Here is an 11,282-nt window from a genome sequence, read left to right on the forward strand (position 1 = left end):
ACTTCCACCAAGCTAAACGTGGAAGAGGACGTGGCCCCAGTCGTGGTCATGGCCGTGGTCGGGGAGGAAACTCTAATCGTGGTAATAATAATGCACCAAAGAACCCTCCTCACCACCAGCAGTGGAAAAGGAAGGAACAAAAGCATGAAGCGGTGCAAGCAGCAAAGCCAGAAAATGCATGCTATAGATGTGGAGGAAAATGGCACTGGTCACGTACATGCCGTACGCCAAAGCATCTGGTTGAGCTATATCAAGCTTCCCTGAAGAAGACAGAGAAAAATGCTGAAGCAAATTTTATTTCTGAAGATAATTTAGACTTCATGCATTTGGATGTAGCTGATTACTTTGTACTCCCAGAAGGAGAAACAAGTCATGTGATCGGTAGTGAATCTGTAGAGATATAAATATTTTAATTTCTGTTATTTGTAGTAGATAGTATAGTTATATAATTATTGTACATAAATAAAAGTTATGATGTTTACTATCATATTTATTTTATTTATGTCATTTTGAAGAATATAGATAATCCTCAAATTATGTTTGGATCAAAGACCAATCATGAAGATATTTATGTAGTTGATAGTGGAATAACTCATGCCATATTCAAAGATCAGAAATACTTTTCTTATTTGCATAAGGAAAAAGCAAATGTTTCTACAATTTCTGGTAATATAAGTTTGATTGAAGGCTCCGAAAGAGCTATTGTATTTCTGTCTAAGGGAACAAAACTTATTATCGACAATGCATTGTACTCCTTCAAGTCCCGAAGAAACTTGTTGAGTTTTATAGATATCCGCCGAAATGGGTATCATGTTGAGACAATAGATGAAATGAATATGGAATATCTTTGTATTACAAAGAATATTTCTGGCCAGAAATGCATTGCAGAAAAGTTACCAACTTTATCTTCTGACTTATATTATTCAAAGATTAGTACAGTTGAATCACACTCGATCGTAAACCAGAAGTTTACTGATTCAAATACTTTTGTGCTTTGGCATGGCCGTTTGGGCCATCCTGGATCAATAATGATGAGACGAATTACTGAAAATTTGAGTGGGCATCCATTAAAGTACCTGAAGATTCTTACAAATAATGAATTTTCTTGTGATGCTTGTTATCAAGGCAAAATGATCACTAGACCATCACCAATGAAGGTTGACATTGAGTCCCCTACCTTCTTAGAACGTATACATGGGGATATATGTGGACCTATTCACCCACCAAGTGGGTTGTTTAGATATTTTATGGTCCTAATAGATGCATCTTCAAGATGGTCTCACGTGTGCCTATTATCATCTCACAACCTGGCGTTTGCAAAGTTATTAGCCCAAATAATTCGATTAAGGACACAATTCCCAGATTATCCTATAAAGGCTATTTGCCTTGATAATGCTGGAGAATTCTCATCTCAAGCTTTTGATGATTACTGTCTATCAGTTGGGATAAAAGTTGAACATCCGGTAGCTTATGTTCATACTCAAAATGGCCTTGCAGAGTCATTTATTAAACGACTGCAATTGATAGCAAGACCACTACTTATGAAAATAAAATTGCCCACTATTGTTTGGGGCCATGCTATCTTGCACGCAGCATCACTTATCCGTCTCAGACCAACACATTATAATAAATATTCTCCGTCACAATTAGTTTTTGGTCATGAACTAAATATTGCCCATCTACGAATTTTTGGATGTGCTGTATATGTGCCAGTAGCACCACCACAGCGCAGTAAGATGGGCCCCCAAAGAAGGTTAGGAATATATATTGGGTTTGAATCACCCTCTATTATTCGCTATCTTGAACCATTGACGGGAGATTTATTTACTGCTCGATTTGCAGATTGTCGATTTGATGAAACAAATTTCCCACAATTAGAGGGAGAGAAAAAGGAAATCAAAAGAGAAATTGTGTGGAAAGTTTTATCATTATCTCACTTTGATCCACGTACCCCTATATGTAATCAGGAGGTCCAGAAGATCATCCATTTACAGAATATAGCAAATCAAATGCCAGACGCATTTACTGATTTGAAAAGGATAACTAAGTCACATATCTCTGCAGAGAATGTGCCTATCCGAATTGATGTCCCAGCAGAACCATCTATTAGCATGAGAGCTAGTGAACCTAAAGCACGCCTGAAGCGTGGCAGGCCTATGGGTTCTAAGGATCGAAATCCTAGAAAAAGAAAATTGACAAATGATCAAAATGATATTATGAAGGGATCTCCTGAAGAGACCCAAGATCTGATTAGTTATGAGATTCCTGAAGAAATCAATAAACCCGAGGCTCAAGTGAGCGAGGAACTTTTAATAAGTTCTACTGGTGATGGGATTAATTTAAATCGATCTGAAATAGTGGTGGATAATATTTTTGCATATAATGTTGCACTTAACATTATGCAAGATAGTGAGGATTTTGAACCCCGATCTGTCGAAGAATGTCAACAAAGATCTGATTGGCCAAAATGGCAAGGGGCAATTCAATCAGAATTGAACGCACTTGCTAAAAGAGAGGTCTTTGGACCAGTAGTCCAAACACCTGCTAGTATAAAACCAGTTGGTCATAAATGGGTTTTTGTGCGAAAAAGGAATGAGCAAAATGAAGTTGAAAGATACAAGGCTCGCCTTGTCGCACAAGGATTCTCACAACGACCTGGAGTCGATTATGAAGAAACATATTCACCCGTTATGGATGCCATAACATTTCGATATCTCATCAGTTTAGCCTTACGTGAAAGGCTTGAAATACATATGATGGATGTGGTTACAGCTTATCTGTACGGGTCACTTGATAATGAGATTTACATGAAAATCCCTGAAGGATTTAAAATGCCTGAAGCATATTCAAAATCTCGAAAAATGTACTCAATCAGATTACAAAGATCTTTGTACGGTTTAAAATAATCTGGGCGCATGTGGTATAATCGCCTCAGTGAATATTTGTTGAAAGAGGGTTACATAAATGATGTTATTTATCCATGTATTTTTATAAAAAAAATGGCATTAGAATTTGTTATACTTACTGTTTATGTTGATGACATAAATCTTGTTGGAACTCCAGAAGAGCTCCAAAAGGCAATTGAATATCTTAAGAAAGAATTTGAGATGAAAGATCTTGGAAAGACAAAATTTTGTCTTGGACTGCAAATTGAATATTTAGCAAATGGGATCTTTATGCATCAATCTGCCTATACAGAAAGGGTCTTAAAATGCTTTTACATAGACAAAGCGCACCCATTGAGTACACCAATGGTTGTTCGATCACTTGAAGTGAATAAGGATCCGTTCCGACCTCCAGAAGAGGATGAGGAACTCCTGGGGTCCTGAAACACCCTATCTCAGTACAATTGGTGCACTTATGTATCTTGCTAATGCTACAAGGCCTGACATAGTATTTTCTGTTAATTTACTAGCAAGATATAGCTCTTCTCCTACACGGAGATACTGGAACGGGATTAAGCATATATTGCGATATTTAAAGGAAACTCTTGATATGGGTTTGTTTTATGCTAACAAAGATAGTGCAGATCTTGTTGGTTATGCAGATGCAGGTTATTTATCTGATCCCCATAAAGCTCGATCTCAAACCGGGTACGTGTTTACATGTGGAGGTACTGTCATATCATGGCGCTGCACAAAGTAGTCAATTGTTGCTACTTCTTCAAATCATGCTGAGATAATAGCTATTCATGAAGCAAGTAGGGAATGCGTATGGTTGAGATCAATGATTCATTTTATTCAAGAAAAATGTGGTTTGGAGTGTGATAAAAGATCCACAATTTTATACGAAGACAATGCTGCATGCATAGCCCAATTAAAGGGAGGATTTATAAAAGGAGATAGAACGAAGCACATTTCACTAAAATTATTCTACACATACGATCTTCAGAAAAATGATGACATTGTTGTGTAGCAAATCCGTTCAAGTGACAATCCGGCAGATTTATTCACTAAATCTTTGCCAACTTCAACTTTTGAGAAGATAGTATACAAGATTGGAATGCGGAGACTCAAATATTTGAAACAAGATTTTCATCAGGGGGAGTAAAATACGCGATGTACTCTTTTTTCTTTACTAAGGTTTTTTCCCACCGGATTTTCCTTATAAGGTTTTTAATGAGGCATTTAGAAATGCGTATTACTAAATATGTGTACTCTTTTTCCTTCACTAGAATTTTTTTCACTGAGTTTTTCCTAGTAAGGTTTTAACGAGGCACAATACCTTTTAATGAACATCCAAGGGGGAGTGTTATGAAAATAATTATATTGTGGATGTTCATTTATTACTCCGCTATAGATAATCTTCCTGAAGAAGATTATCCATTTAGTACTCTGTTGAAGTTTAATCTACAAGCAGCTGATGCAGGCAGGTTGCAAGCAGCTCAATGAAATGATTTGCAGCAGCTTCTTATTAAACAGGCAGGTTGCAAGCAGCTCATGCAGACAGCTTACAAGCAGCTAAAGAAAAGCCTTGCAGCTGCTTCCTGAAAAGCCTCGCAGCTGCTTCCTTTCTTCTATAAATAGAGGAGTTTTCAGTTCATTATGTACATGAATTTGAAGTTGAATAATATATCAGTTTCTCTCTATACTTGTCTTTATTTTACGGTCTTTATTTTATAACATAAACTAGTAATAACTGGAGAAAGAGAATAAGTAAAATTGTTGACCATATCAATGTATAGAATTTAAATCCTTAAAATTGTAAAACAACAAAAAACAATTACTCCAATGGACTAGGGGTGAATATATTATAGTTAACTAAGTTTTTTGGCTAATAGCGAAACATTATGAAGATAATTATACGCTTCCTAATAGAACATACCAATCCCTTTTTTTCCTTCTAAAACATAGAATTATTTTATTTGTATTTCCTTTTGTTAGTTGGTCTAGTATTTATTTCTAGAAAGAGACATCTTGTTTCCGTTTTCTGGTAAGTTTCTACTTTTTATACTCCTTATTTTCCTTGTAAAATAGGAGATTTCTTTTTCTTATTTTATTATTTACTTTCCTTATTTTAGTATTTCATTTCTTAGTTAGAGCAGGATTTTCTTTTCTTAACTTAATGTAATAGCTATAAGTACTTGGGGTCGTTTGATCACTGGTTAGAATTATGCAGGTATTAATAATATTGGAATTAGTTATGCTGAGACTAATTATGCAGGAATTAGTTGTGCAAGGATTAGTTATGCGAGAATTAGTTATGAAAGGATTAGTAATATAGAAATGTAATGTAAGTATTATTTATTATTAGTCTAGTTTAACCTATTAAAATTGTTAGTATATTGTAAATATATATTTTTAAAAATAAAAAATACAAGTTTAATAGAGGGTATTCTTATATTTTTGTGTTGTAATACAAGTATTACTAAAAAATGTATAAGTTATTTCATCTTCTACCTTGCATAAGTAATACATAGATTTCCTCGTAACTTATACATGTATTAGTTATGCGTAAAAGAAATTTATGAACCAAATATTATATTAGCAATGCTATAAATTATATGAAAAGGAGAAAAAACCAACAAAACATTGTATATAATTTATGTTAGATTCTACATGAAGATTATCTTTTTTGCATATTTGTAACCAAACAATATAAAAAATTATCCTAAATTTAAAACATGGATAACTCCTCTCTAATCGGCTACCTAACGACCCCTTAATACTCATTGTTTAAGGCCAATTCTTGCTTATTGTTATTTATTTTTAAAATATTTTTCCTTCTTCGTTTCCAAATGATTTTATGTCACACCTAACTTGCCCAAGTAGATTCCTGAAAAGCAAAAAGATGACTTTTTTCTGGTCAAATTATTTTTTCTTCAAAACATGTGGTCTTTTACTTTATAATTTTCAGTGCATACATTTAGATAAAATTTAATAATAATTTTCTGAAATGATTTCTCAGTTAACATTAATTGTTATTCCGGATATCATTTATATTTCATTTAAAATATATTTATTCGGTAGTTTACGGAGTATCAAATATGATTCTCTTTACGGCGACCGTAGGAATCATTATATTTGATCCATAATTTATTTTTTCACCTCTTTGTTTCTTTCCGTTTGTTTGAAAAAATCTATTAATCAAATCTTTAATTGTTTCTTTTTTGACCAAATAAGATCCTTTATCATACCACGAGTTTCTCTTTCACGTGGAAAATTTTCAAGGTACAATTTATTTTTCTAATAATTTCAAAATCCTAATACGCCTTTCCTAACAAAAAGTAAAGTATTGAGGATATAGACACAAGGGTAGTTAAGTAGTTACAGTGTAGAGGGTAATTATGTAATTTGTGGATTAGATTGTTTAGAACAATGTATTAATACGGTAGCTTCCTTCTTCAATATAGATATACAAGAGTTCTCATTTTTCTCAGTCTCTCTTCTCTCTTCTAACTATGTCCAAGCTTTAGCTCAAGCACTTTCATGGCAGTATCCGACATGGTATCAGAGCTATCGGAGAAGATCTAAACACGCCTCTTCATCACTAAATTGCAGAAGCTAGAGCTCAGTTAGAAGATAGACGATTTCTCAAAACTCTAACATTTTCTTCGATTCAGAAATGGGGGAAAACAAAATTGACCATACGCATCCGCTGTTCGTGCATCCATCAGACACTCCGAGCTCAGTGCTAATTCCGGTTCAGCTCAAAGGATCTGAGAACTATGGCTTGTGGCGGAGATCGATGAAGATTGCACTTCAAGCTAAGTGAAAACTAGGGTTTGTTGATGGTAAACACACCAAGGCTTCATTTCCGGTAGCATTGCATGAGGATTGGGAAACTTGTAACGCTATAGTCCTTTCATGGATCATGAATATTGTATCGCCATATCTACTCAGTGGGATAGTGTATGCATCGAATGCCCGAGCTGTATGGGAGGATCTTCGTGAAAGATTTGACAAGGTTAATCGAATGAGGATCTATCAGCTACATAGAGAAATTGCAACAATCTCTCAAGGTACCGACTCTATTTCTACATATTTTACAAAATTGAAGGAATTGTGGGGCGAATTTGACCCAATTGTGTCGCCTCCTAGCTCCGTGAAGGACTATGTTGAGCTCTTGAATCAACAGAGGCTACTTCAATTCTTAGGAGGTCTAAATGACTCATATAGTCAGGCAAGACGTCAAATCCTTATGAAATCCACTGAACCTAGTCTAAATCAAGCATATGCCATGGTTATCGAGGATGAGACTCAGAAAGGATCATCAGGGCGTGACTCTATAGGTATCAAGTCACTAATGGAGGGCAATGACATTACTGCACTTTGGAGTGCTAAAGGGCCTCAGATGCAGAAACCTAGAAAGAATTTCAATATACAGTGTGAATTCTGTAGAATGAAAGGACACATCAAAGAGAATTATTATCAATTGATTGGATATCCAACAGATTTCAAAGGCAGAAGAAAGCCAGTGGCTAATTCAGCACATTTTGGTAACTCTGCACAACTAGGGAATCATGGACAACATCAAGGAATGGGAAATAATCCAGGAAATGGACACACAGGTTATGGTGCTACACGACCACTAGGTCCAAATGTTGATTATACTAACGCAGGTTATAGAGGATCAATAGGTAGTTTTGCAGGTGTAGAGAAATATGAAGGATTGAGCGTGCAGATGCCAATATCATTCACTCCAGAACAATATGACTAGATTCTGAAGATGCTACAAAAAGATAATACACCTGAGCCAACAGCTAATGCAACAGGTATAACTGGCCCTCTAATACTTGCAAATGCAGTTAGTGTAACTCATTCTACTGATAGTAAAGCAAATGATGATAAGTGGATAGTAGATACATGGGAAACAGATCACATAGTGTCAAACAGTGAAATGATCTCTAAGCCTAAATAGCAGTCTAAAAGTATAGGTGGAAAAGTTCATTTGCCAAATGGAGATAGCTTGGCCATTTCTTGTGTAGGAAATTCTGAATTGGATCAAGGGATTATATCCAATGTGCTTTGCATCCCAGGTTTTAAATACAATTTACTGTCAGTATCAAAACTGACTAGGGAACTAAACTGTTGTATGTTGTTCTTTCCTGATTTGTGCCTAATGCAGGACCTTCACACTGGGAAGGTGAAGGGGACTGGTAGGTTGAAAGGAGATCTATGCTATTGGCCTCACAGTGATAAAGATAGAGTTCAAGCCTCAGCAGCACAGTGTGTGGACAATGAAGAAGAGCTATGGCACAGAAGACTTGGGCACATTCCACATAAGGTTCTACATCAGATGCACATAATAAAACAGAGTAGGCTGCATAGTAATAATGTTTGTCCTATTTGTCCTTTGGCAAAACAGACAAGATTTTCTTCTCCACAAAGTACTAGTAGGACTTCTAAAGTATTTGATTTGATACATGGTGATGTATGGGGTTCCTATAAAATCCCTACCTATGATGGGAATAGATTTTTCCTCACTTTAGTAGATGACTATAGTAGAATCGTTTGGATATTTCTGCTCAAACTTAAAAGTGATGTACCTACTGTAATAAAAGACTTCATGACTCTTGTAAAGACTCAGTTTAACAGTGCAATAAAAGTGTTCAGGACAGACAATGGAACAGAGTTCTTTAACTCGCATTATACAGACATATTTAGGAATACAGGTGTAGTTCATCAAAGCTCTTATGTCTACACACCTCAGCAGAATGGAGTAGTAGAAAGGAAACACAGACAGATTCTTGAAGTTGCTAGGGCCATCAAGTTTCAGGGAAGAATTCCACTGAGGTTCTGGGGATTTTGTGTACAGAATGCAGTGTATCTGATCAATAGAATCACATCCACAGCATTAGCAGGAAAGTCTCCTTTTGAAATGTTCTATGGTCGACCACCTAGATTGCAGCATCTCAGGGTTCTGGGAAGCCTATGCTATGCTACTGTCACTGATAGAAGTGACAAATTTGGAGTTAGAGCAGAACCGGCAGTGCATATGGGATATTCATCCACTCAAAAGGGTTATAGGCTATACAGTCTCACTAACAAGCATTTTTTTGTAAGCAGGGATGTATCTTTCAAGGAATACACTTTTCCTTTCAAGACCACAACTTCCACAGGCAGGAGGCCTAATGCCGAGTAGTTTATTGATGCAGATGATGCTTTCATCATTGATCCTACCTCCGAGGTCTCAGAGATAGCTCTTGATTCAGTAATAACACCTCCATCTTCTCCTGAGGCTTTCTCAACTCCTAATCCTGAGGCTTCCTCAGCTCCTAATCCTGTTGATCCAGCTTCTGAGACTCTGCAGCAGCCTCACCTCACATCACCTCCTACAGCAGTGATGCCATACCCAACTATGTCTCCCTTACATGATTTGCCAGAAGGGGGACTAAGGAAGTCTACTAGGACTTCCAAACTACCTGGCTGGCTCAATGGCTTTGTTCATGGAATGCCAAAAGTTGGTCCTTCTACTGCTTTGGGTTCCAGTTATCCCATGTCTGCATATATGTCATATGCTTCATTGTCTCCACCTTACTTCAAAGCACTTTGCTCTTTCTCAACTGTTACAGAACCAACTTTCTATGCTGCTGCTCTTCAAGATCCTAAGTGGATTACAGCCATGGATGCAGAGTTACAGGCCGTACATGACAACCACACCTGGAGGTTAGTTCCTTTGCCAACTGACAAGAGAGCTATAAGGTGTAAATGGGTGTTTAAGGTGAAATACAATGCCAAAGGTGAGGTGGAAAGGTACAAAGCTCGTTTAGTGGCCAAAGGTTACATACAACAAGAGGGTCTTGATTATGAAGAGACCTTCTCGCCTGTGGTGAAAATGGTCACAGTAAGGACTGTTTTATCTTTAGTTGCTATGAAAGGATGTAAGTTGCACCAAATGGATATATTTAATGCTTTTCTTCAAGGTGATTTGCTGGAAGAAGTATATATGACTCCACCCCCTGGTCTTCTAGGTAAGGGGAGCCTCCTAGAATTTGCAAGCTTCAAAAGTCCTTGTATGGGCTCAGGCAGGCCTCTAGGCAATGGAACTTGAAGCTCAGTGAAGCCCTCTCATCCTCAGGTTTTGTACAGAGTCATCATGACTATTCTCTCTTCAGTAAGAGCTCTGGTTTTGACTTTCTCATTATCCTCATCTATGTGGATGACCTCTTAATCACTGGATTATCTCCTCAGTTAATTCAGGATGCCAAAGTTGTGCTTCAACATCACTTTAAGATCAAGGACCTGGGGGAGATGAGATACTTCCTTGATCTTGAAGTTGCAAAAAGCAAACATGGCATTTTGGTTTGTCAAAGGAAGTTCACTCTTGATCTCATTGCCACACTTGGGCTTGCAGGTTCTAAACCAGCCTGTACACCTCTAGACACATGCCATAAGCTCACCAGTACAGAATATGATCATGCCAATGCACAAGGAACTCTAGATACTGATGAATTGCTTAGTGATCCAAGCAGCTATCAAAAATTAGTTAGGAAGCTGTTGTACCTTACCATGACAATGCCAGACATCAGTTATGCAGTACAGAACTTAAGCCAGTTCATGCACAAGCCAAAGAAGTCACATATGGAAGGAGCATTGAGGGTGGCAAGGTACCTAAAGAATGCACCTGAGTTGGAAATTTTGCTATCATCTCAATCTTCTGACCAACTCACAGTATATTGTGATGCAGACTGGGCCACTTGCCCAATGACTAGAAGGTGAGTGAGTGAGTTTGTAATAAAGCTGGGTGACTCTCTTATCTCCTGAAAGTCCAAGAAACAAAATACAGTGTCAAGGAGCTCTGCAGAAGCTGAGTACAGAAGTATGGCCAATGCAATAGCAGAAGTGGTCTGGTTAACAGGGTTGTTCAAAGAGTTGAATGTGGGCTTGAAACTTCCAGTGAAGCTGTATTGTGATAGTAAAGCGGCTATTCAGATTGCTGCAAATCCCATCTATCATGAAAGGACCAAACATATCGAGATTAACTGCCATTTTATTCGAGAGAGAATTCAACAAGGCCTAATCCAGACTACACATGTCTCTACAAACCTACAGATAGCAAATGTACTAACCAAAGGACTGGGGAAGGCACAACATGATTTTCTATTGTCCAAGCTGAGAGTGTACAACTTATTCACACTACACAGTTTGAGGGGGAGTATTTATGATATAGACACAAGGGTAGTTAAGTAATTACAGTGTAGAGGGTAATTATGTAATTTGTGAATTAGTTTGTTTAGAACAATATATTAATACGGTAGCTTCCTTCTTCAATATAGATATACAAGAGTTCTCATTTTTCTCAGTCTCTCTTCTCTCTTTTAACTATGTCCAAGCTTTAGC

At 37.0% G+C, this 11,282-nt stretch overlaps 1 protein-coding gene across 1 annotated transcript; it reads left to right on the top strand.

The window, feature by feature from the left end:
- The first annotated feature begins 6,813 nt into the window (after nt 1–6,813).
- Nucleotides 6,814–7,659, top strand: LOC142168348 (uncharacterized). The gene has a single exon (XM_075229024.1). The coding sequence runs from the start codon at nt 6,814–6,816 to the stop codon at nt 7,657–7,659; it is 846 nt and encodes a 281-aa protein (XP_075085125.1).
- The last annotated feature ends 3,623 nt before the right edge of the window (nt 7,660–11,282 follow it).

The sequence above is a fragment of the Nicotiana tabacum genome, chromosome 13 (genome assembly GCF_000715075.1).
Source record: "Nicotiana tabacum cultivar K326 chromosome 13, ASM71507v2, whole genome shotgun sequence".
In the NCBI taxonomy this organism is placed as follows: Eukaryota; Viridiplantae; Streptophyta; class Magnoliopsida; order Solanales; family Solanaceae; genus Nicotiana; species Nicotiana tabacum.

Bases quoted from the DNA above. Each gene is read 5' to 3' on its own strand.
- LOC142168348 (XM_075229024.1), top strand. From the start codon at position 6,814: ATGAATATTGTATCGCCATATCTACTCAGTGGGATAGTGTATGCATCG.